Genomic DNA, 27601 nt, shown 5'->3' with positions numbered 1-27601 from the left:
CTACCCTCTCCCACTAAGCATCATCTAACACTATGTCCTTGACTCTTTCTTTCTCCAAAAAGACCAAAACTCTGAAATAACCATGCTCTGCCATAGCAACACCAACGTTAGCTAAGTCCCGAATCACCAAGAGGGGAACTGAAGGAATGCTACTAGCAAACCGTTATTAGAATAGTAGGGTTGTGCTAGCACCGGAGAACCAATGACTGGCACAGGATGGATTCTCTTTGGTACTAAAGAGCTGAGTCCGCTTCTCCTCAACCCCAGCATTCCCATATATCTTGCCGAAGAATATTACCAATCAGTGAACGCATGTTGGAGAAGGGCAGAAATGCCAGGCTGGGGTAAACTTAAATGGGTCATGGGTCAACGGATGAAACTACTACCTCTTCCTCCGCTCTTGCTTCTTGCTCTCCCCATACAGCTGGGCGGGTACATCGATCAGCAGCGAGGAGGAAGGTTGTTTCACCCGTTGCACACCTACTAGATTTCTTTCTTGCCGCCTTCCCAGCAGCGGATGTGATTCGGCTTGACCTCCCTCAACCTCTTCAACATGATGAATGAAGAGGCAAACCGTGTATCTGCAACCTTCAATAATGATAGATGGGTGTACTACTTGTAGATTGTGGAGGCATTTGTATGATTTTTGTACAAAGTTGCGGATATGCCATGCATCCTCAATAACTCTTCGAATCCAAGGCACATCATAAGCAATACTTTTAAGTGCTAAATTCAAGGAATGGACAATGCAAAGTGTCCAAAATACTTGTGGATATTTAGCTTCCACAATCATGCCAATAACCTTGCAAACTAGTGCATTGTCTGTAATGATTTGCACACAAGAATCAACACCTATATCTTCAATAACTTTAATGAGCAACTCACCCATATATTATGAATCCTTGTATTGTCCAAGTGCATCCATTGATTTCAAGAAAAGTGGTCCATTCAAGGAAGACACCATGAAGTTGACGAGTGGGTGGTGTGCTGGATTTGTCCATCCATCAGAAACAATACTAACCACAGACGTTGGCCATGCTGATTTAATAGGCTCAAGCATTTTGTCCACCTCTTTCTTTGCCTTAGTCAACAATGTGGTTCTAAGCTTCTCTGACCCAGGAGACACAGACCCTGATGGAGCTCCTTGAGTTAGAGCTCGAAACATCTCAAGAAATAAAGGTGAGTGTGCAACTTAAATGATATGAAGTTCAGATAGAGAAAAAAGGCAATGGTGATATCAAGCTCTTCTCGTCTCTCTTTCTGAAAAATCTTGTCCATTGGACCAAGTGCCATTGCCTTTCTTTTTGCTACTTGACCAACGACCTCATCAAAACTCTCAAATAGAAATTTGCTGCTGCTTTTCCTCAAGAATGGAAGGGGATCCTCATTCTTGTTCTTTTTAGATGATGATGATCCTCATTGGCCTCTTTTTCCATTTCTTTCCTCTTAGCTACATACACATTTGCACATGCTCCAATTCCATCTGGTAAGCCCAACAAATGAGATTTCACATGGAAATAAGTGATCTTGAAATGATTGTTGCAATAGTTGCATGTCCATGAAACATTGCCTCCTCCCTTCAACTTGCTGCCTGGCCCTTGATCTCTCGTGACAATACTTCCACAAGGGATATTTGCTTTCTTGAGCTTGCTGTCTTTCTAAATTTATTTTGCCCTCAACATTTAAAGCTGATGTTGCAGCCCCACTTCCAACAGATGGAACACTTGCAGACCCTGATGAAATTGGAACAAGAGGGGTATCACCAATGGGGACATTCTTCCCCTTCCTTTTCCCCTTCCCTGCTGCCTTTGATTGAGCCATGAATGCTGGAAAAAAAAAAGAAAAAATGCACAAACAATTTAAAAAAAAAGGACAGGTAAACTGCTGTAGCAAAAACGGAAAAAAATTAGAAGCAAAATGCACTTACCTGTTGCTTGAATCACCTCCAAAAACTCTTTGTTGGACACCTAATCCTCAATGGGTTAGTGTGGAAGCCGAATAGACAAAAGCAGTCCAAGAGACCTTGGGATGTGAAACCCAACGGTCACAACATGTACTATAAATGTAAATCATTTGTTAATAAAAATGTACTCTCATGTTTTATCCTTCAGATTCTCTCACTGCCCATGTGTGTTTAACATGGTATCAGAGCAAGTACGTTCATAATCTGCTCAATCTTTTGTGAGCCACTTGTTTTTGTGTGGCCTGTGTAAACCTACGCATCGATTATATGCTGGTTGTATATGTGAGATGGTGATGGCACATATATTTTGAAGACCGATTATATGCTGGTGTATATGTGCGTTGGACTGATAACCTATGGTGCAGTGACAACATGTGCGTTGATCCTCTCCGACGAGTTCCATGCTGTATGCATTTTTTGTGTTGAATGAGTTTTAAAGACCGTAAACTATGCTTTGTTAGTGTTGTGTTGAAGACTTTGTATGGTGAGATTGAACTGTTTAAATATGTAAGGTTTGGTATGGTGCGTTGAATTATTTTGAAGGCCGTAAATGCATTGTGAATTCCATAAAAAAAATGCGCATCCCTGTGTCTCCAGCTATTTGTATTCATTCGAATTAGGATTGGACGGTGGATACCTGTTTTCCGATTTTGAGATGGACAGTTTGGAAGGGTATTTTAATTGTAACGTTGTAGAATCTGGTTGCTTTCTGCATTTGGGCAGCGACTAAGGCATTGTGGTTAATGTTTTGTCCAACGTTCAATAAACACTCTTTCTTTAGTGTCAGTCTTTCAATCTTCTGTTGGCCTTTGGCCTAGTGTTTTCCTTAAAAAAAGGCTAAAAAATTACTCAAACTCTTCTGGCATGTCTCGCATCTACCATTATGTGACCTGAAGTAACGCCAGATTCTCTGACATGTTGTCATTCCCTGCCAAGCTTGTCTGAGATTCCTTAAATAACGCGTTGTTGTCAGGCTTCATTTGTATAATTTGAACGGCTCTGCGACATAGTGGGTTCGTATCTTGCAGGACCAACGGAGGCAGATTCCAGGTGGGATCTTTCTATAGAAAAGGGACAAAAGGAACCGCAAATCCACATACAAGAATGAGTTGGAGACTGGAAATCTAGAAAGAAAAGAAGAGCGATTTCTTGCACCGTTGCACCGCCACGCTCTTCGCTGACAGAAGCATAGAAAAGGACAGTTAAGATAGACGACTTTGCAGACACCATGGAAGGACGGTGTCAAAGTAATAATGTTTAAAAAATGACAAGCAATAATGCCACAAACGGCTTGGTAATCTACAGTTTCACATCCGGTAAATCAGATTTGGTGTCGATTGAGGAAACATTGTTTGTAATCACCACCAACTCGCGCATTGGATTTGTCAGGGTTCGCTGCAACATCAATTAACCTCAAGAGAAGAAATTCAGCGGTGTGGCCATAAGTCTCATTAGCAAGATAATGTTGTAACGGATGGCGCCAGAGGGACAAAGAAACGTTTGGGCCGATGTCAGGTTGCACAAGGATGGCAGATTGTAATGAAAAGTTGCTCTACTCCTACGGATTCCAAAACTGTCATTTCCAGCTGGTGTGGCTGACGGATGAGATCTCATGTTCAAATTGTTGGAAACCTGGGTTCAGCCTCCCCAAGAACATGCACCTATGTTAATTCTACCAATTATTGTGCTCTCTTGTAATGTCTCAACGGAAAGCATCTGAGAGACACTGAGGACGACGCCATAGACGGCTTGCTGGGAAAAGCCGGTCTCAAGCCTTCGTAGGACTTCATAATAAGGCCCCTACTCATCAAAAGAGGTCGCCATTTCGAAACCCAGGAAAGATTGACTAAAAGAAATGGGAAAACCTTACTGAGCTGTTGAATGATTGGAAGAATGTGTGTTGATTGTTCTTTGAATGTTCATTGAAGACTCTGACGACATTAGAAGTCCCTAAACCACGTGCTGTGGCCAAGAAAGAGACTACCGAGGAGGGAGAAGCTACAGCCGAGGAGGAGAAGAAAAAAAGCAAACATCTTTTGAGGAAGATTGAGAAGCGACAAGAAGGTCACAAACTTGACACACATCTGGAAGAGCAATTTGCTAGTGGTCGGCTTTTGGCTGCAATTGCTTCATGTCCAGGCCAGTGTGGACGTGCTGATGGGTATATTCTTGAGGGTCGTGAGCTTGACTTTTACATGAAAAAGATATAGAGAAAGAAGGGAAAGGGAGCTGGTGCTGCTTAAAAGCAAGCAAATTTTGGTTCTTGAGACACTTAGCAAGATTAATTAATAATCTTGCTATGTTCACAATGTTCAGTGCTAAAACAGTGCTCAGTTTCTTCGCAGAAAGAGCAACCGAATTAGATGGTTGCACCAAATTCTCTTGAAGCCCGTCTGCATCTTTAACTACATCCTTTGACACACAATTACCTCTTCCATGTTTCCCACGTTCATTCTTTTGTGCTGTGTCTACCTGTGTTTCAGGTGAAGGATATCTAAGCCTAAAACTGACTGTTGTTGATCCAAAAATGTCATTTTCTGATACATAATTGAAAGCTGATTCTGCCGCAGAAGACCTTTTGAATGCAACCTGAGCACAACCTGAACGTCTAAAAACCTTTGTTTCAGATATATCTAGAGGACCAAAGCGAGCAAACTTTGCGTTCAATTCAATTTCTGAAGGCAAAGCAAATCCCCTAGGAAATCTCATGAAAAGAGATGCAGGCTTCTGGTTCACAGTTTTATCAGCAGCAGAACCTGCCAAATAATTAACAGGCATTGTAAAGTAGAGGTGAGGAGGCCGTGTTTATCAGTCTTTCCCAAGTGTATGCGCTGCGTATGATGCATTCAAGGAGGTTGCTTATGGTAAGACAATGTATGGTGTGAAAACGGTGATTCGATCCATTTCTTTGGCGTTAACTATATTTCGTGATTGCAAATAATGTGACAACAACTTTTCATTCCATGTGGGCCACGAAAAATGGTTTCAAATGCATCCCTTCCCGATGAAGAAATGGAAGCGTGAGAGGTTTTAAATCCAGAGTTCAAAGCATTGTCCCTTCTCTATTCTTGTCAGGTTTTATATATTAAGAAATTTGCCTCTTAAAATCCCGTGGTTGCTCTTCAATCTGGCATATGCGTTGGTCATTTTTCTTGTCGATTCATGCTCCTTATGTGGTGCAGTTTTCCCACTATTGCACTTATTGGCAACTACTACATTTGATATATGAGAAGAGGTGGCATTTGGTTTGGGCAATCTTTGCGATACTACAATAGGAAAAATAGGTGAAACAAGGTTTGTTTTGGAACACTTGACATTGTTTGTTGATAGAGGATGCCTTCCACGATTCATTAAGATCCTTTTGCTTTTAGAGGTGATATCCACCATGTATGCATGAAATCAATTCCATTTGGGATTAGTTTGATTACGAAACCAAAGTTTGCAGAGATATTTGGTCAAGTTGGTGTCTATCATTTTATCATTCTTTTTTCGCTGACTTGAGTTGTTGAGAAGATGACCAGACTTGATAATATATTAGAATTATTGAATACTTTAATACATGTCAATGTTGGAGGGATGATAAACATTAGCAAGAACTCTCTTTGTGATATTAAAACTTGTTTGCAGTATGCACAAGAGAAGATAGAATTTTTGCAACTCGAAACTCAGCTACAACAAGAAGAACTAAAACAGAGGAGTCATTCTGAACATGTTTCTGTTCAGAACATTGAGACTGCAACCCATCAGAAGCAAGTCAATAATGTTACAGTTGGTTCAAATTTAGTATCCAATAAAGCAGCAGTTGTACATGCAGATGCAGAAACTCGGTCTGCACTTCCCAAGCCCATCATCAGACCTTGGGAACAACTTGTCCACAACAAGCACAGAACCGGTCTTGGATATGAGAAGGACTTGTCCTTTCATATTCCATACTACTCAAAGCCCATTCAGTTTCAGAGTGCTGGATTCATTCATGACAGTTCACCTGCTCCTCATGATAGTTCATCTCCAGCTGTTCCAGACTATGCCCCTCTTCCACAGCAACAACAACAACAACAACAACAGATCGTGAAATGCCAACACTGTGACCGAGTTGGCCATTTGAAAGATCACTGTTTTGATCTTCATCCATGTAAGCACTGTCATAAAACTAGTCATTCTTCACACAGATGCTTCAGAAATAAACGTCCTGCAAGAACAAAGATTCATCTTGGATGGATCACTTCTTGGCAATGGGCATCAACAGCCAAGAAGATATTCCAAACACATGTCAGAACTTGTTCCAGAGTATTGAACAGTCTTGCAGTTGAGTTTTCTCCATCATCTCACCTTGTATCTGATAGGGGGGGAAATGATGGTCATCTACAAGCTTCAAAGTCACATCAAGCGAGCCTGAGCCACAACTTGCCATACCAGTTTCAGAGTTGTAGCCAGAGACAAAGATGCCCCTGAGCATGCCTTCAATTGGTAATATGGGACACTTCCTCTAGCAGAAGACTTCAACTTCTTGCTAGTTTCGGAAGAATTCCAGGAACGAAATTGAGAACACTTCCTCTAGCAGAAGACTTCAGTTTCTTGCCAGTTTTGGAAGAGTTCTAGGAATTGCATTAAGCATTCCAGAATTGTTGGTCATCCTTAAACCATCACAGGTTGAGACTTCCCTTTTTAGGTTGAAGTTCTCCCTTTTATTCGGGGTGAGACCTCCCTTTATTGGTTGAAGGTTTCCCTTTTCAAAACAATAGGAGCACTTCCTCTAGCAAAAGACTTTAGCCTCTTGCCAGTTTTGGAAGAGTTCCGGGAACTGCACTAAGCGTTCCAGTGTTGGTGGTCATCCTTAAACCACCGCCCTTTATACCAACATTTCAGAGAGCACATTCAGCCTAGTGCTGCCATGCATTTTTGCACATTTTGTATTACAGCTCTCTTCTTGGACTCATACATAACCCTTCGGATTAAGGGGGGGAATGTTGGACACCTAATCCTCAATGGGTTAGTGTGGAAGCCGAATAGACAAAAGCAGTCCAAGAGACCTTGGGATGTCAAACCCAACGGTCACAACATGTACTATAAATGTAAATCATTTGTTAATAAAAATGTACTCTCATGTTTTATCCTTCAGATTCTCTCGCTGCCCATGTGTGTTTAACACTCTCTCAAACCCTTTGCTAGTCACTTCCACACACCCACAACAAGAGAGACACTCAAGAATGAGTGAGAAATGGTCCCAAATTGGGCTTTTAAGGCTGCACGACATGCTTTTCAGAGGGACATGTGTCCCGAAATCGGGACATGCTGGCTGGACGAGTCTGATTCACGTGCCCAGCGAATCCCATGTGCCAGGACACACTTGAGCCACGAATCGGACACGTGTCGCTCGAGAACCATGTCCGACACGTGGGATTCAGGACATGAGGGGGGAGTATGAATCTGGTTTCTTAGGTTCAGAGTTATTCCTTGGTCACTTGGACTCAAAGTGTACAGTCTTGGGATTGTCAAATGACTAATTGAGTCTAAATACAAAGAGTATGATTCAAACACAGAAAAAACCTTAACATATACAAAATGTAAAAAAAAATCAATAAGTGTCTTCAAAAATTTAAAATATTTTATAGAGATTTTGCTGAGCGAAACTTTCTGGGGTTTAAAATTGCTGAATTCGCTCATGAGACTGATTTGGCAGAGACATTTGACTTGCTGTTGGAAAATTTGGCAAGGCATGTTGGCTCAGCAATGTTTTAGCAACAATTCAGGTATGACTAGCATGTTAAGTCATTCTCAGTGCGACTTACTATGCATGGGTTAGCTCAAAACGAGTCTATAGACATGCATCACACTTCTTGGTGCTCCATTATAGACATTGGTAGCTTATTCTTCTTGTTCCATCTTTTGGGTCAAATGGGATTTTTTTGTACACAGATTAGTGAGGGAAGGTTCCATCACATAATTTGGTTAAACATGTATCAGGAAGTGGTATCTTAGATTCTTATACCATGTAGTGACTTTACTTGGTGCCTGGCAAAATTACTTTTGGATTCCATGGATTGTCTATATAATCTTCTTTTGACCATTAAAATGCTGCTCTAACTAAAATATTTCTGTGGAAATATGCTTTAATTTTGATATTTCTAGTGAAAATGTCATTGTGTGCTTTGTAAGCCATATGTTTAGGTTGTGCTTGATTGTTTTATAAACTGGTCCATCCACTTTGAATTCATAGAGCTATGAAAACTAACACGTTCTTGAGGGCTTGGCATAGATAGATAAAACTGCCTTGTTATCAGTGATATCAGTGTGATGATAGTATCATACTATGATTGATTGAATAACCTTTCAAGGTTTGTTTTGGTGTTCATATTCTGTATTCTCATAATGTGAGGTGGTCATGCATCTGGTCTTGTTTGTGACAATGGTCACGATGCTAGTTATGTGTGCAATAGTGTAGCATTTAGTAGTAGTAATGGCATGCTTAGGGCACAGAGTACGTTGATTTTGTGTATATCCTTTTGGAGCAATTTATTTGCGATTTGCATCCCTTATTTTAGAATATCGTTTGTTGATTTATTTGAATAGTGGCCAACATATTATTTATATCTTTTCATTCTTTCATTGCATACTTTTGCAAAATGGGTATATTAATGTTTACATTAAAAAATGCTGTTACTCTATAATCACTACAGATTCTGATGGTTTTATTTGTTAATATTTATGTTTTCTGACCATATTTGTAAATATTAACTGAATATTATGATGCTATTCTGATCTTGGTCTATATGGGTAAAGAGTTGAGGCTGTGGTGGAGTCGCACAACATCTCTAGTTCTGATTGAAGATTGCATGTATTTTCTCAGACTCAAAAGGACCTCGATCTCCATGAACTAGGCTAAATGCAAATGGGATCTTTATAATCTGGGACGAAAGAGTGGTATTTTAAGGAAGAACTTCCATAGGTGCATTTTGGTAGTTGCAATTTAGCTCTGAATTTTTTATGCCAACCATCAAGTCAAAGATATCCATATGCCATTAGCCTTGCTGGTATCCACCCACCCACAATATTGGCAAATGGCTCTCCAGAATTTGTCTTTGTTGCATATTCATCTTTCTGAGGTTTGGTGACATGTTTTAAACGATTATAGATGCATAAGAAGGGGATGGATAAAGACACCGATGATGATGAAAGTAAGTGGTTTCAAATTTATTTTAAACGAGATTCAAACTTGGTCAATCATATTAATCTTCCTAATTCTGAATTCGGACAGACACAGTTTATTACCGTAATAATGTTCTCTACAGTAATGTTCATAAACCTTTTTTTAGTTTTAATTCTCAATTCCGGCTGATACCTAAGAATCCTTGCTATAACATGCAAGTGTTATGAACTGTGAACTTGGCCTCTCTCTAAGTCGTTTCTGAAGTAGTGGGTGACTTTTTTGAAGTTATCTTAGCTTTCCTTGTGCTTATATATTGGTCGCTGTGCATATGCATATGTTTGTGTCATTTGTACTGGTATGAAGGGCATAAAACATGCATAAGAAAGGCATATATCTATACATAGCACCGGTAAAAATGCATTCCTGACACAGAGTTTGAGATTATGTACATGCTTATATAAAATGTGTAGATACTACTATCTCACAACAAATCATATCCACATCTGCATGTGAGAGGAGACCTTTAATACTGCTTATGTTTGCTACTTTTAGTTGAAGATATTTGTTTTTTAACAAGGGAATGCTTCATGTTTGAAGATTTGTGTCATCATTTGGGTTCAGTCTTTATGCAGGTTGTGCCTTGTGATATCATGTTACTTTCCTTTCTCACATGTTTTGACCATTTGTGTGTGTTTGAGAGAGAAGGTAAGGGAGTCTGTGGACTCAAGGAATGTATTGGGACTAATTTGTGAGTTTTTGTTTGCTTTTTTTCATGCACATACAGGTTTCACCCTTCTTGTGTGGACATGACCGTAGAACAAGCAAAAAAAGTAGAACGTTTTTTTTGTTCAGATTGTTCATCTGAAGATGATGATAAAAAGTCACGCAACTTCCATCCAGTTACACTACCTGTTGAGAACAAGGTGCGATGAATTTTATTTTCGCAGAAATAATAGTGGAAATGTTTTGCTTTCAGGGATTTTATTAGTCAAAGTTTGGATCAGTTAGAAGCTAAAGTTCACAAAAAGGTTTAAGGTATTATGGTTGGTGATTTTCTATATTATTGGCTTGTATGCTATCCTTGGTCCATGTGGTTATATGGATGAGTTCAAAATTTAAAACATCTTGTATTGAATGGGCTTTCAAAGTGGATATTGTATATGTAAGAAGAATTTCAAATTATGCTCACACATTGGCAATTAGGATTTTGATACTAATACTTTGTCCTTTTGTACTTTTAGCTAGGTTGATAAGATCTAGTGTTTACAGCCTTATATCATCAAATATGGTCTACAAATCTTGAAATTATTGTGGCCTTGGAGGTATAGCACAAATAAACAGTGGGATAGTTCAAGAACTTGTCTAAGAAACAATATCAAAGAGCTAACAATGGTGGTTGGAAAGATATTTGCAAGACTGTAACAAGTCATGCCACATATATAAAGAGGTATCTTCTAGTGATCTGTGATGTACTTGTAAGGAAAATAATTTTTCTTTCGCCAAAAATAGAATGAAAGAACAGAATTGGGTGAAAAATGATGGTTTGGGAGTATGTTATAATAACAAAAACTAAGATCATGAAAGTAACAATTGAATTATCTTGATTAGGGTTGACTCAAATATAATACTTGAGGTTAGGGTCATGAATGAAATAACTTATTTATGGTTATTAAAAGGAAGAAGGCCAAAAGGAATAGGAACTAAAGAAGTTGGATTCATGTTCAAGATGACATGTTTAATTGCCCACTCCATCATAATACAAAGCATACTTTCACGTGCGACCTAGTGAGAGTTATGATGTTGATCTCAAGCATTAGGTTGACTACTTTGATAAAGGGAAAGGAGTTCAATGAGTATTCTCATTAACCAAGAATGGTACTCTTGAAGTGACTTCTTAGAAACAAATTCTTTGAAATATACCTTTTTATGCAAAAAGTCACCTTTTGTGCTTTTACAATTAACTTTGAAAAAGATAAAGGATTGGAGTAAGGTGAAAAGAGTTAAGACAAAAGCACAAGGAAATATGTTAGGGACATTATGAGAAAGCATTATATCAAATCCCTTATAGGTTGTTTGTTGTTGATAGAGATTATGTTTTATAATGGTTACATGATAGTGGAATATACTTAGCATTGGTAATTTTATGTTTCCTTTTTTTTGGTCACAATGATAGTGGTTTTGAATTATTTAGTCTCAAAATGTTGGCTATAACTTAACCCATTTAATGGCTTGTCAATCCAAATCCTCTTATCAAAATCATCTCCCCTCCCAAGACAAGATGGGGTAGATTCAAAGGTTATGGTTATGCTTTCCTTTCCTTTCTTCAGTGATATTGGTAGATCCTAATGGACTGATTACATTATATGTTTCAAAAAAAAAACATTCTAAGACTCTTAGTATTCTCTTGATCTACATGTCTTTTCTTATTGAACACTTTATCCATTGGGCACATTACTTTTTGACATTGGGTGATTTGTTTAATTGCTTTGGCCTTTCTTTTTTTGGGGGTCAATTTCCATATGAATTTCCAGACATGTTAGGTTCTCAACCAGTAGATTAGAGACTTCAATATTCAACGTGTGAGTTGCGTGAGCTTAGTCTTTTCCCAGGGTGGTTGTCCTCCCCATCTTGGCCTTCTTTGTTTTCATCCAAATACTTAGAAACCATTAAGACGTGCTTGGAATACCTTCTATTTGGGTTTGCATCATTTTGCTTGTTGGGGAATAATCGAACCTCCTTTTATCCTTAGGCAAGTTGCAATTAAATAGTTAGCTTCTTGACATATTCGACAAGTTGATAAAAATGTCAAGGGAATTTTTGATTTGAATAAAAGGATCTGTTCTTCCCAAATGTGCATAGGAAGGTTTGGGAGCCTCACACAAATAGGAGCCGAGGATAATCATAATTTTTGATTTCAATACAAGGATATCCTTTTCTCAAAAGTGCATAGGTAGGTTTGGGAACCTCACTTAAAGATGAGTCAAGGATAATTTTTTTGTTCTTAGATTAAAATTTGGGGTTGAGAGGACAAATTCCCCCCTTTTAAGATCATGTGTTGCTCATTGATATTCATAAACATGAGAATAAACAATCTTCTTCATAAAACCTAGCCAGAAAATCACGTCCCCATTCAACACTCAAGCAATCCGTAAAGACATTGATGGATGACCATAGGTTGCTAAATCTAGATAATAATGTCAATGTCAACTAGCATTCAATACTCTCTCTTATCTCATTTGCTTTAAGGAGCACAATAGATTTAAAGGTCCTTCTTAACAATGAATTCGTCACTAGTTGGAGCTCCTCTTGGCCTTGTTGATTTGGTGTTGACTCTTGAGTGCTTCTTTGTAAGATATTCGTGAATCCATTGCTCAGTTGTTGTGTTCTATCCAACAAAATTGTAACTTGTAGTCACGAAGGTTTTGTATGTTGGCCCTGTTACCCACCATTTTGTGGGTGATATCCCTAGCATATATTTTTTTTCCCAAAATGGTCTTCAGCTGGCAACCAGCAGCCCCTTGCAGCCACCAACTAGCTCGTTGTGCCATTTCTTCGCCACTTGAGCCAGCCATGTGGTCCCTCACCCATTAGCCATGATCGTATGTTCGAAGGTGGGCCTCTTGAAGCTAAAGGTATGCCTTGTTATTTGGTAATTGAGTATTGTAGTTTGCTTATCATGGACACTTATGGGCATGGATTAATGGGGGGATTCAACGGAAAGAATGAGTTAGGTCCGTGCTCTTATTCCATAGACCCTTTTTGGATATTAACCTTGGATTCTAGTCCTGTGGGATCTCTTTTATTGACCATTTGGCTTTAGGGATGATATTTCATGGGAAACTCTGATTTTGGTTGCGTGGTCTTGCTCCCTCATCCGCATATATTATCCCCTTCCACTCATTATTACCTCATTCATCATTTCTCCCACCTAGGTCCACATTCCTCCACTGGGTCCATGTAGGGCTAGTTCTCCCCTTGCCCTTGCCCACACCTTAGGTCGGTCCTGGAATGATGCCCCGGAGGTTGATGCAGCGAAAAAGACAAACAAAAGCATATTTGGCCATATTCAACAGGAAAATGTACCACAAAATGCAAAGGATGGTCAGGACAAACACATTTAGCACGTGGGCAAAAACCAATACATGAGCTCCTCCCCATCATTATGGCCATCACCTTGGTTCCTATAGGTTCTATGAGTCTCCATCATCATATAGGAACCCATGATTGTCCCAACCCCTGGTGGGCAATGAATCGCCTTACCTTTAAATGGGGGTATTCACTGCTATATCTTATGCATCATGCTCTTACACCTTGAGCCCCGAGCAGTTAATCAAAGAAAATCATAAAAAGGCAAAAGGCATATAAAGAAGGGTGGAAAAATCAAGGTTGGGGCACCTCATGTACCACGATTGCTCCCTCCTATACATTACGAATCCAAGTGTGGGCTTCCCTCTTATTAGCTACCCTTGTACCCCAGCATATGACCTAGGGTTGCCCCTTCTCATCCCCTACTTCATTTACCTATCTGCAACAAGCCATCACCTTTTGAAGGATGTACCTTGAACATATTATCCCTTTTAGAAGTAGAAACCACCTAACAAGATACTTGGTTAACCCCATTTGGATTTTAGGAGACATTGGCACATCTTGAAGCCCATTATGGAAGGGCAAACCATTATGAAGTTCCCACCTGTGGTCCATGGTTGGTAAGCTCATTTACTCAATTTCCCTAATGACTTGTTGTACTAGAAGGCTAGGGGACGCATTGGATTTTATGCAGGATTGCAGATGGTCTCCATTTGGGTTTGGTCTCTCTATATAGGGTCCTAATCCTCCAGAGGGCTACATTGGCACATGTAGGGGTGTGCGTTGAGAGCCATGGGCCTCCACAGCAACAAACATCACTCCATGGATCTCTGCAACCATTTAGAGATTGCTTGTGGTTCACTTATTGGACGAGGAAGATGCACCTAACCCATCATGCCTCGTTGATCCCAAATTTGCACCATACACATGGCAGATGATCTAGGACTTGCATGATGATGTGGCATCACCTACACCATCATCCTCGCCCATGTAGGCGATCTCCAAGTATCTTCAATTTGTTTGGAGATCCATGAGGACACTTGTGTGCCCCCACATGTCATTTGGAGCACCACGGTTATTACAAGGGGCCAACCCCTTGTCCACTGCTTTTGAGGATCCTATTCTTCATTGTGGCACCCATGGACCTCATTAGGCCTCTTAGAGTGCCCTACGACATGCATAGATTATTATTTGACCTCTTGAGAGGCTTACTTTTTCATTTATGAGCTAGTTTGGTGGGCTTGTCACCAAAAGTTGAATTATTAGAACATTATTTTATTTTTGGGGCTTATGTAGGCCAAGGAGGCTAATTCGAACTCTTAATTTGTGTATAAATACAAGTGAGATGAGCTCATTTACTCATCATCACTTTGGATTGGATCTCTCTTTTTTAGAGAATTTCGCACTTTTTCCAGAGGATGAATTGGAGCTTTATGGATGAATTTTGATGTGTGGATATTGGTCTATCTTCTCTTGGAGCTTCTCTCTTGTCAATTATGAATGGTTGGATATATTCTATTACATGTAAGTACATAATTTTAATGTTATTCTTGTTTTACTTTGTCATATACATTGCACTGAGATTTTCGTTGTTTTAGGGCTAATTGTTGCATGCATTTACTGCTTAAAATTGTGTAGTTTTGTCTCTATTATAACATCTCTTAATGTATGGGCCATGTAATATGAACGAAATCTCCCAAGGGTAATTCTATCAAAGAATTGACCTTCATAAGTCATTTCCTTTGCACTTTGATGTATAAAAGCTGCAAGATTGCTTCTTCTTGACCTAGAAGGCTAGCGAAGTGGTCATGATGCCTCCTTGACTGGGAATAAAGAAATCCTACTCCCATTCATCATAGACTCCATTCTCCCAAAGACTAAGGCACTGATCTACCAAAAGGTGGTCACCAAAAATCACATTCTTTCACCTTCTTCCAGGTCTAGCCAAGTTGGGTCACCTAGAGCGCATCAATTTCTCGACAAGCTAGCCGTCCAAAAAGTTCGATCTCCTGTTGGTGTTTCCTTAAGCTCTCCTCCAATTTTGAATCCCTTTCGACGGTGGGGTTGGGAGAAAAGCCAAGCTGTAACTCCAGGATCAAACTTTGCCTTAGCATCCCCAAGGCTAGTGCTTCATAGGATCAAATCAACACCTTCAAGGGAAAATTATTTCTTTGACCTTTTCCCCACCTTGTCTAGGGTATAAACATCATTGGTTGCTATACTCATTACTCCTATCCTAGACCGGGTCCACTTGGCCCTGTGTGGTGCCATTTTTGTGAAAAGACAATTCCTCAAGAACTATTCGGGATACCAATTACAATAAGGATTTTAGGGATTGGGATGTTCCTTCATAAGTGATACCCCATAAAACCCAACCCTTAAATCCTCCCTCTCCCTAGAAGACATTGCACTTTGCTTAGAAGGCAAGCAACCTCTATCTTTCTAACTCTTCTACGAAAGGGATTGTTTGGGTCACTCCACATCATTTCATTGACTTATCTTTCATCGATGACTCCATAATATACTGAGTCTCCTCCCGATCAGTGAAAGTCCGTAAATAGAAGAGAGCCTTAGCTGAGATGACAGTGGGCTAAGTCTCCATTTGTTGTCCTTGGCCTAGCATCTGCGCTTTAGGTCCCTTGCTAGTTTGAGCAGTAACATTTTGGCGCCATTGCAGGGGACATGAAACGTGTGCTTTGCTCTACATATGACATTATTGATATATCATTTGGTGACTCCATTGGAGGAACGGAGTCCTAGTTCCTCATTGAACTTCAAAGTCAATGCTTGTAGGGTGAAGCAAGCATTTTGAAGGCATGCTAATTCACCATGGCGACTCCATTTTGGCATTATATGCAAGATCATGAAAAATTGCTAAAGAAAGTATCATTGACATTAGCCTCGAGGAAGAACTAGACCTATGGGAAGGATTGGATTCGTGCTCTAAGCTTTGTGATCATCTAATAGAGTATGAGAACGAGGACTTCATACTCAATTTTTATAACAAGAGCAGGTCAAACCTCGATAGCGTAACGCTGGAGTATGAAGAAGGACCCATAGATTATCTCTTCTTGTAGCTTGCCTATTATACTGGTGCATTTAATTCCTTGTCTCACAACATCAAAGAAAAATATGGCTCTTTACTAGATGAGGATTTAGATGACCAAGAAAATGAGGATGATGAGCAAACATCAGTTATGGAATTGGGGGTCAATAACAATGAAGTGAAAGAGATCCCCTTTGAGGATGATGAAGAGTTGGATCCTGAAAGCCTCCAAATCACGCAAGAAAGAATGGATGAATATAGTAGGTCATGTAGGGGGTTTGTAAGGGAATGTAATTCTAATGAAGTATTCCCCTGCTTATATGATGAAGAGGTGAAGCTTCATAAGATGAAATGTGAATATAAAGAGAACTCTACTAATGCTCTCGTCCTATAAGCATATTACCAAAATCATGTAACAAATACCTGAGCAGTTATTCTTCAAGAGAAGAGAGAAGAAGAGAGGTCCCGCTTGGCAACCAACCAAGATGAAGATGACCTTGAGGATCTCAACGATGAGCAGGAAGATGAGTCCTCGATGGGGTTGCAAGATGGCCAGGATGATTTTGAGAGCACGTGTTGAGAATGAGGCTATGGAAAGTAAGGCCAAGACTGACCTTACCTCTCTCAAGGGTATCACTCATGATGACTCTTCTTTTGAGAACCTTGAGGAAGGTGATCCCATGAGCTCCTTGGAGGATGACATTGGAGATTATTTTCGCATTGAAAAGGAGAAACAGGAGATTATTGGGCCTCAATTTGATTATGCTCCCATTTATGATATCGACAAAGAAGAGGAGGTTGAGATTGGTTTTCTCTTTATCCCGGGCATTACCTGCGATGTCATATCCATCGATACCCTTGGAAAGGAGAATTATTATTTTCCCTTACATGAAGAAGGACAGTTGGAAATGGTTGATTCCCTTTTTGATGAAAACCCAATATTTGATGCTTATAATGAGGAAAGCAATGAGGCTCCTATCTACCCACCTCATGATTGTATATTCAAATCACTTGCATTTAGATTATGGGGAAGGAAAACCTGTCGAATATGACACTTCACCTTCCCCTTTGCCTTTCCCTCTTGTTCATCAACTTGGGTCTTCCTCAAGCAAGTATCTCGTCCCTTTTGGTATGACCTCGAGTGACCATGCCCCTTTCCCCCTTTCTGAATATGGTGTCAAGGAGGAACCCTTCATTGAATACACTTTATCCCCTTTGACTCACCCAAAGGGTTTTGTTGACTCCATGACCTCCCCTCTCTGATGTGACCATCACATTGAGCAACCTATTTGTTGTACTCCTCTCTCTCACCCTTCGTCCCCCTCTCATCACAACCATGTGACATCTTCAAAGCATGATATTACAAGCAGGGATTGTGATGATGAGTTCTTGAGAGTGATCTTTCATTCCACCATTGTGTACTTAGAAGGAAAGCTCGGGACCTCTAGATTAACCTATTTTCTTTCTCCTAGGACTTCCCTTCACCTCGAATGGAGATCAGGTTTTCCCATCTCCCACCCGCTTCTTCCACCATGTGATTATGTCCACATTCGATTTGGGAGTTGTTACATGAGTAATCATATTGAAAGGCATATGTATATTAATGCAATGATATGTTGGTTGCACTGGCTTTATGGTTAAAATTAATATTTGCCTTACTACATGCATGTTAGGATAGGATGCATTGCATGCTCATTTTCTCATCAGAACTAACATCATATGATATTTCTCATGGTAGATTATATGTATCTAGATTAAAATTTGCATATTTTATTTTACTGTTGATTTTATGACCTGACATTAAGCATCTGTGATCATGAGACGTCGCGAGAACATGATGCCTCGTGTTCTTCATCTATTATATGTGTAGGTAATAGGTCTACGATAACCAAAAGATTGCTGGAGTTCTCGTGACCTCCTGTTCGAGTAGCTTCGTCCACTTCTTCGAGAGATCACGTCCCAATTGGAGCTGTTAGCTTTGCTATGCAAAAGGATAAAAAATGGATTCAAACACTCTCAAAGGTTGCAAAGACACTTATAATCATGCCAAAGGATCCATTGTTGCTGTTGAAATCTTCAAATTTTGTCTAAAAGCCTTCCACCGATTGAAAAAGTTGCAAGAGAAAAGCCCTTAGGAGGGCGGAAATACACTATCGGGAGGCAAAAACACTCCAAAAACCATGCAAAAATCAAAAGCGCAGGCATAAAAGTCCGAATTCATATCAGCCGTTGGATCTGGCCGATCAACGGTCCAAATCGCGTCGGCATATCGCAATCGGAGGAGGCAGGCAGCGGCAACGATGTGGAATATCGCCGATGAGCGATCGCCGATATCGCATCGGTGTATCGCAATGGAGGACTTACAAAAGAGGTTGGAGCTTTTATATTTTGCGATGAGCGATCGTTGATATCGCATCGGCGTATCGCTATCGGCAGTATTGCATCGACGCTTTCAAAGGGGGCAGGCCTTTCGCACATATATATTTGCGATCGCCGATATCGCATCGGCGTATCGCTATCGGCGATGTCAAAGGGGCGGGGCTTTTAACATAAGTCATGTTGCGATGCGATGGGCCGGACTCGATAGTTATATAGCACTATATTTCATAAAATTTCAAGTCCGCGCCCGTCGCATTTTCAATGTTTTTTGTGTATTTTCAATGTATAAAGAAAATACAAAGGATGCCTGGGCAAGTGCCGATTGCGATGGGTCTCGGATCCGATAGGGTTCGAAAGTAAAATATATATATTATTCAAGACCGCCAAAGCCATTTTTCATGATTTTGCAGCAGTTTTATGAGTATTTTTGAATATAAAAGAAACAGAGGATTGGCCTGTTAAGACATGCATTGCGACCTGAAAGGCGGACCCAATAAATGATTGAACCATGCCTGAACCTTTTAAAAGTCCAAATTGAAGCAGTGATGGGCGGGAATGGGCAGTTTGGCAGCGTTTCACTGTTTATAAGCAAAACAGTCATGATGGAGCCGTTTTAATGTTCAGCGGCTGCAATTAATTCACAGTATGGCCGAGAAGGAAACAGGACACCGCTGATCAGTTCAGAGCATTCAATGGTTATGGGTTTCACTCGTATTTAACTCCACTTGCTCAAAGGAGGACCGCAGATGCACCAAAGAGGGTCAAATCCATTTAAACACAGCCAGATTTGTATCAGAGGCCCATTTCTAAATGTAAATGCGGTTGGTGACCATTTATGGGCTCCTCCACGCATGGGTAGCAGAGATATCTTGTAATGTAACACCATATATACCCAGAACAGAGATATAATAGATTGATGAGTGTTCGATGAAAGTTACCTTGCTGTAAGGTTCAACTTCTGGAGACTGTAACTACCTTGTAACCTGCAGCGTCTGGTCTTCATTTCCAGCTAATACAAGCTTCTTTTGCTATTAATTGCTCACTTTCCACTTCTCTTTCTTGTTCCAGGTTGTGCCTGTTTGCATTGATTCATGTTCTGTTAATGTTTAGCATTAGAGGGGCTGTCATCCCACCTCTGTGTTAGGATTTAGCTGTATCATTGAATGTGCATGCAGGTTTCTGTTGTTTCAATACCAGAGAGCTGTCATCCTGTCTGGGTATTAGATAATAGATTTACAGACCTCCTAACTGGTTGCAGCCGGCCATCACAGGGTCCTGTGCATCTGCTGGTGTGGTCAGTTTTCTCCATTATCACCTTATCCTCAAACTGTGAGTAGTTGGTGGTTAAAAGCCTTGTAGTCTGGGGGTGTTCACCCATGTCTAGGGTCAATCATAGTAGAAGTGGTTATCTGGCTTGAATATGCAGCATTTGTTTCATTCATCCACCATTTATCCAACATATTTGTTGAGTTTGTAATGTTCCCGAGCATCACTGACATACAACCTAGGTGAGTTTCTTGGGGTGATAACATTAAATGGCGCCGTTGCCGGGGAGAGGAGAATTGAAGCTCAGCTTCCCTGGGAGACGACACAGCTTCAAGCTTTGATGACAGACAAGGTTTGAACACAGATTTTGGTTGTAATCATCTGTCTGGCGACTCCACTAGAGGAAGGCCATCCTTTGGCGACTCCACATTGAAGTTCTGGCGCAATTCGTGAAGCATGCTCAGAGAAATCTTCAGAAATCACTAGCTAGCCAGTGCCTAATCTTGAGAAGATTGTTAATTGAAGAAAACTTTGCAGACGGGAGCATCAGGATCAGGTAAGCCTTAAAGAATTTTATGTGTCTCTGTTAGTGAAGTTCACCTTCGGAGATTCATACAGCTCCCGTTTATTCATTTCCCTTTCGGATCTCTATCCATAAAAGCATTCTATGTTGTCCATCATTCTCCTCGGTCTCTGCTATCCTTTTCATTGATTCATATCACTTAGTTTACCAGTATCCCTTTAGAATACCTCAGTCATGGCAGGCCAGCAAGCCCTTTCAAAGATAGAATGAATAATTGTTGCTAGGTATGGACCCTTAGTCTTGCCTACACCTTTAAATGCCATGCCTGCAGGAGATTATCAAGAATTTATGCCAAAGTTTACTGGTGCAGAAGGAGTATTAGCTGAAGAGCACCTTGAGTCATTTTATTTTTATGCTGATAACTTGGATATCAATGAAGAGGATGTTTGGATGAGGGTTTTTGTTCAAAGCCTAGATGGGGAGGCTAGAAAATGGTTTAGAGATTTACCCCCTAGGTCCATTGCAGACATTGATGCTTTAGATGATGTATTTTTAAAGCACTGGGGAAATAATAGAGATCTGCTCTTCTATCATGATGAATTTGGGAACTTGCAGAGAGAAGATGGTGAGCTGCTGTCTGATTTCAATATCAGATTCAATCATTTGTACAGTAGAATGCCAGCAGAAATAAAACCCACCCCTACTTCTGCCATGATTACTTATTCTAATGCCTTCGATTCTAGGTTCTGCCTACTATTAAGAGAACAAAGATGTACTTCTTTGGCTGATATGCAAGCTGCAGCCTTTGAAGTAGAAGCAAATATTATGGCTGCAGAGAGACTTGAAGATGATGCCGAGTGCAGAAGTTAGGGAGGTGAATCCTCATCATCCTCAGAGCCTGAGATTGATAAATTAGCTAGGATGATCGAGCTTTTGACCTCTAAAGTTTCCAAATTAAAGGCTGAGCAGTATTCTAAGGAAGCAGGAGCTCCTTGTTCCATTTCTCTTCCAGCTCCAAATCTATATAAAGGAGCACAGGAGCAATTGCAAATTTTGTAGAGAAACAAGGATGCAAACGAGGATCAAAGGGTGAAGACCCTTTGTCAGAATATAGTCATGAAAGAAGATCTGTTTGAAGAAGAGGAGGAGGTCCATGGTTTGGGAGGTGCTCCTTTCGTAACCAGAGCTGCATATGAAGAAGCAATAGCTAGAGGAACTGCTCGTGAGCTTGTTGTAGCTGCAGAACAACAAGCTGATCAGCAGCAGCAGATGGCAGCAGATCCCTTCATCCTCAAAGAATCTGAGCCCGAAGCCAGCTTAACTTCCCATGACTATGCAGATCTGCCAATTTTACAGCCTGCTTTGGTCTTTAGCCCAGTAATCAAGAAGGGAGAAGAATGTCCCCCATCATCTTTTGTTTCCTTGTCTGCTCAAAAGGAAAGCCCTCATTGCTGCCCCTTAAACACTGAGGCAGAACATAATTCAGTGCTCAAGGCTGAGACTGATCACCTCAGTTCTGATGTTTTAATACCTGCTCAGTGGGTCCTCACACAAATTGAAAGGGCAGCTTGCCAGATGACAAAGGAAGAGGATGCACAGTTTTGGGATTCCTCCTTGGATGAGGATTGTTCTATGAAAGATGCTGGAGCAGATGATGTCTTTGTGTCCCCTGCACAAGAACACTATGGTTCACCATTCATATTAGTTGTGCAGACCACAGATAACAAAGACAAGTATACACCAGAAACGAGTATTCAGTTGGTATACAAAGGCTCCCATGAAGAACATCCAAGGAGGAAAATACACAGAAAGGGAGTGAAATTTGATCCCTACCTACCTTTTAAGCTCAAATGTCCTAAACTCTTTGAGGTAGAGGATCAAATCAATCCAATCCTGCTGATCTATGATGAACCGGGCTGAGAGCAGGAGAAACAGTTTGGTTGCCCTGCAAATGGGCAAATTTTGAAGTTTAAGTTTTCAGGCTTTTATGTTTGTAATTAAGTTCTTTTACAATTTTATGTTGTATGCTTAGTTGAATCCATGCCCAATGGACACTAGGCAAGTGTTTTTATAGCTGTTTTTGTATGAAGGCATTGGTCTGTAGGTTCTTGAGACCTCATAGGGAGGATCTCATCCCCAGAAGGAGCCAGTGTTAGCTTTGCTATGCAAAAGGATAAAAAATGGATTCAAACACTCTCAAAGGCTGCAAATACACTTATAATCATGCCAAAGGATCCATTGTTGCTGTTGAAATCTTCAAATTTTGTCTAAAAGCCTTCCACCGATTGAAAAAGTTGCAAGAGAAAAGCCCTTAGGAGGGCGGAAATACACTATCGGGAGGCAAAAACACTCCAAAAACCATGCAAAAATCAAAAGCGCAGGCATAAAAGTCCGAATTCATATCAGCCGTTGGATCTGGCCGATCAACGGTCCAAATCGCGTCGGCATATCGCAATCGGAGGAGGCAGGCAGCGGCAGCGATGTGGAATATCGCCGATGAGCAATTGCCGATATTGCATCGGCGTATTGCAATGGAGGACTTACAAAAGAGGTTGGAGCTTTTATATTTTGCGATGAGCGATCGCCGATATCGCATCGGCGTATCGCTATCGGCAGTATTGCATCGACGCTTTCAAAGGGGGCATGCCTTTCGCACATATATATTTGCGATCGTCGATATCGCATCGGCGTATCGCTATCGGCGATGTCAAAGGGGCGGGGCTTTTAACATAAGTCATGTTGCGATGCGATGGGCCGGACCCGACAGTTATACAACACTATATTTCATAAAATTTCAAGTCCGCGCCCGTCGCATTTTCAATGTTTTTTGTGTATTTTCAATGTATAAAGAAAATACAAAGGATGCCTGGCCAGGTGCCGATTGCGATGGGTCTCGGATCCGATAGGGTTCGAAAGTAAAATATATATATTATTCAAGTCCGCCAAAGCCATTTTTCATGATTTTGCAGCAGTTTTATGAGTATTTTTTGAATATAAAAGAAATAGAGGATTGGCCTGTTAAGACATGCATTGCGACCTGAAAGGCGGACCCAATAAATGATTGAACCATGCCTGAACCTTTATAAAGTCCAAATTGAAGCAGTGATGGGCGGGAATGGGCAGTTTGGCAGCGTTTCACTGTTTATAAGCAAAACAGTCATGATGGAGCCGTTTTAATGTTCAGTGGCTGCGATTAATTCACAGTATGGCCGAGAAGGAAACAAGACACCACTGATCAGTTCAGAGCATTCAATGGTTATGCGTTTCACCCGTATTTCACTCCACCTGCTCAAAGGAGGATCGCAGATGCACCAGAGAGGGTCAAATCCATTTAAACACAGCCAGATTTGTATCAGAGGCCCATTTCTAAATGTAAATGCGGTTGGTGACCATTTATGGGCTCCTCCACGCATGGGTAGCAGAGATATTTTGTAATGTAACACCATATATACCCAGAACAGAGATGTAATCGATTGATGAGTGTTAGATGAAAGTTACCTTGCTGTAAGGTTCAACTTCTGGAGACTGTAACTACCTTGTAACCTGCAGCGTCTGGTCTTCATTTCCAGCTAATACAAGCTTCTTTTGCTGTTAATTGCTCACTTTCCACTTCTCTTTCTTGTTCCAGGCTGTGCCTGTTTGCATTGATTCATGTTCTGTTAATGTTTAGCATTAGAGGGGCTGTCATCCCACCTCTGTGTTAGGATTTAGCTGTATCATTGAATGTGCATGCAGGTTTCTATTGTTTCAATACCAGAGAGCTGTCATCCTGTCTGGGTATTAGATAATAGATTTACAAACCTCCTAACTGGTTGCAGTCGGCCATCACAGGGTCCTGTGCATCTGCTGGTGTGGTCAGTTTTCTCCATTATCACCTTATCCTCAAACTGTGAGTAGTTGGTAGTTAAAAGCCTTGTAGTCTGGGGGTGTTCACCCATGTCTGGGGTCAATCATAGTAGAAGTGGTTATCTGGCTTGAATATGCAGCATTTGTTTCATTCATCCACCATTTATCCAAAAATATTTGTTGAGTTTGTAATGTTTCCGAGCATCACTGACATATAACCTAGGTGAGTTTCTTGGGGTGATAACAGGAGCCAAATGTTACCCACCATTTTGTGGGTGATATCCTTAGGAGAATTTTGTTTTCTCCAAAATGGTTCTCAACTGGCAACCAACAGCGCCTTGCAGCCACCAACTAGCTCATTGTACCATTTCTTCGCCACTTGAGCCAGCCATGTGGTCCCTCACCTATCTGCCATGATCAGATGTTTGAAGGTGGGCCTCCCAAACCTAAAGGTATTCCTTGTTATTTGGTAATTGAGTATTGTAGTTTGCTTATCATGGACACTTTTGGGCATGGATTAATAGGGGGATTTCGCGAAAAGAATGGGTTAGGTCTGTGCTCTTATCCTCTAGACCCCTTTTGCATATTAATCTTGGATTCTAGTCCCGTGGGATCTCTTTTATTGATCATTTGGCTTTAGTGATGGTATTTCACTGGAAACCCCGATTTTGGTTGCGTGGTCTCACTCCGTCATCCTCATATATTACCCCCTTTCTGCTCATTATTACCCCATTCATCATTTCTCCCACTTGGGTCTACATTCCTCCACTGGGTCCACATAGGGCTAGTTCTCCCCTTCCCCTTGCCCACACCTTGGGTCAGGCTTGGAATGATGCCCTAGATGCAACTAAAAAGACAAACAAAAGTATATTTGGCCACATTCAATAGGAAAATGTACCACAAAATGCAAAAGATAGCTGGAACAAACACATTTAGCACGTGGGAAAAAGCTAATACATGAGAGCTACCCCATCATTATGGCCATCACACTGGTTCCTACAGGTTCTATGAGCTTCTATCATCACATAGGAACCCATGATTCTCCCAACACCTGTGGGCAATGAACCGCCCTACCTTTAAAGGGGGGTATTCACTGTTATATCTTATGCATCATGCTCTTACCCCTTGAGCCCTGAGCAATTAATCAAAGGAAATCATACAAAGGCAAAAGGCATATAAAGAAGGGCGGAAACATCAAGGTCGGGGCACCTCATGTATCACGATTGTTCCCTCCTATACATTACAAACCACTGCTCCCTCCTATACATTACAACCCAAAGTGTGGGCTTCCCTCTTATTAGCTACCCTTGTACCCCATCGTGTGACCCAGGGCTGCCCCTTCTCATCCCCTACTTCATTTACCTATCTGCCACAAGGCATCACCTTTTGAAGGATGTACCTTGAACATATTATCTCCTTTAGAAGTAGAAACCACCTAATAGGATACTTGGTTAACCCCATTTGGAGTTTAGGAGTCATTGGCACATCGCAAAGCCCATTATGGAAGGGCAGGCCATTTTGAAGTCCCCACCTGTGGTCCATGGTTGGTAAGCTCATTTACTCGATTTTCCTAATGATTCTTTGTACTGAAAGGCTAGGGGACGCATTGGATCTTATGCAGGATTGCAGATGGTCTCCATTTGGGTTTGGTCTCCCTATATGGGGTCCTAATCCTCTAGAGGGCTACATTGGCACATGTAGGGTGTGCGTTGAGAGCCATGGGCCTCCAAAGCAATAGACATCACTCCATGGATCCCCACAACCATTTATAGATTGCTCGTGGTTCACTTATTGGACAAGGAAGATGCAATTGACTCATCATGCCCAGCTGGCCCTAGATTTGCACCATACACTTGGCAGATGATCGAGGACTTGCACGATGATGTGGCATCACTTACACAATCATCCTAGCCCATGCAAGCGATCGACAATAATCTTCGATTTGTTTGGAGACCCATGAGGACACTTGTGTGCCCCCACATGTCATTTGGAGTACCACAGGTTATTACAAGGGGCCAACCCCTTGTCCACTGCTTTTGAGGGTCCTATTTTTCATTGTGGCAACCATGGACCTCATTAGGCCTCTTAGAGGTCCCTACAACATGCATAGATTATTATTTGATCCCTTGAGAGGGTTACTTTTTCATTTATGAGCTAGTTTGGTGGGTTTGTCACTAAAAGTTGAATTATTAGAACATTATTTTATTTTTGGGGCTTATGTAGTCCAAGGAGGCTAATTCGAACTCCTAATTTGTGTATAAATGCAATTGAGATGATCTCATTTTCTCATCATCACTTTGGATTGGATCTCCCTCTTCTTTAGAGAATTTCACACTTTTTTTGGAGGATGAATTGGAGTTTTATGGATGAATTTTGATGTGTGGATATTGGTCTATCTTCTCTTGGAGCTTCTCTCTTGTCAATTGTGAATGGTTGGGTATATTCTGTTACATGTACAGTGCCTGCTTTTAATGTTATTCTTGTTTTACTTTTCCATAAACATTGGACTAGGATTTTCGTTGTTCTAGGGCTAATTGCTGCATGCATTTACTGCTTAAAATTGTGGAATTTTGTCTCTATTATAACATCTCTCAATGTATGGGCCATGTAATATGAACAAAATCTCCTAAGGATAATTCTGTCAAAGATTTTGACCTTGATAAGCCATTTCCTTTGCACATCGAAAGTTTTTGAAGGCATTCAAGGAGTACTTGCTCCATTATTCGACCTCAATGTCTTGATATTCCTCCCTGTCTAATTCTCAACTAGAGCCTTGAACTCCTTGAATATAATGAGGACCTAATCCTTATTTTTCATGTAATAGATCTAGGTTTTCCTAGAGAAGTTGTCAATGAAGGTCACATAATACCAATACCCACTCAAGGATATTGTTGACATGGGCCCACACACGTCTAAGTTTACTAGATCCTAAATCCATTTGGACCTAGTGTTGCTACTCGAAAAACTGGTCTTGGCATATTTACCAAGTGTGCAACCCTTGCACACTTCAAGCTGGTTGACCTTTAGTTCTAGCAACCCTGTCACTATCTTGATGAAGATGCGCCATCCTCTCGTGCCATAATTCTCCCAGCCCTTTGCTACAACTCACCAATGCATGTGCTGGCTCAAACTGCAATCGAAGCAAGTTGCCCTTCCTGAACCCTATTACTTTCGATGTCTTGGAGTTCTTCAGCTGAATACACACTTTAACCTCCTCAAAGGTCACAATGTAACCCTTGTCCTCCAAAGTAGCAACTAAGATCAAGTTCTTTGTCATACCCGAAACATACAACATGTCCTCCACCAACAAGGGTTTGCTAGAACTCCCTCTGAAACTTGACTGTG

At 40.8% G+C, this 27601-nt stretch overlaps 1 protein-coding gene across 4 annotated transcripts in view; it reads left to right on the top strand.

Annotated features, from left to right (window-relative positions):
* The window catches only part of LOC149207699 (chromatin remodeling protein EBS-like), a 97133-nt gene that overhangs the window by 30294 nt on the left and 39238 nt on the right, over positions 1-27601 (top strand). Inside the window, exons 4-5 of one of the 4 annotated variants that reach the window (XR_016252700.1) lie at positions 9895-10033; positions 10356-10557. Coding sequence is in view for 1 of the 4 variants with exons in the window: in XM_089395839.1 (XP_089251965.1) it covers positions 9895-10033 (139 nt within the window). In the remaining 3 variants the exon portion in view is untranslated. Of the gene's footprint in view, positions 1-9894; positions 10146-10351; positions 10558-27601 lie in introns of all 4 variants that reach the window. The other 3 variants (XR_016252701.1, XR_016252702.1, XM_089395839.1) reach the window with 3 other exon arrangements.

Source organism: Pinus tabuliformis, chromosome 1_2 (genome assembly GCF_031772625.1).
Source record: "Pinus tabuliformis cultivar Carrire ecotype Pingquan chromosome 1_2, CPIR1, whole genome shotgun sequence".
Taxonomy (NCBI): domain Eukaryota; kingdom Viridiplantae; phylum Streptophyta; class Pinopsida; order Pinales; family Pinaceae; genus Pinus; species Pinus tabuliformis.
The sequence above is the reverse complement of the archived record's forward strand: the minus strand, read 5'-3'. Positions and strand labels throughout refer to the sequence as shown.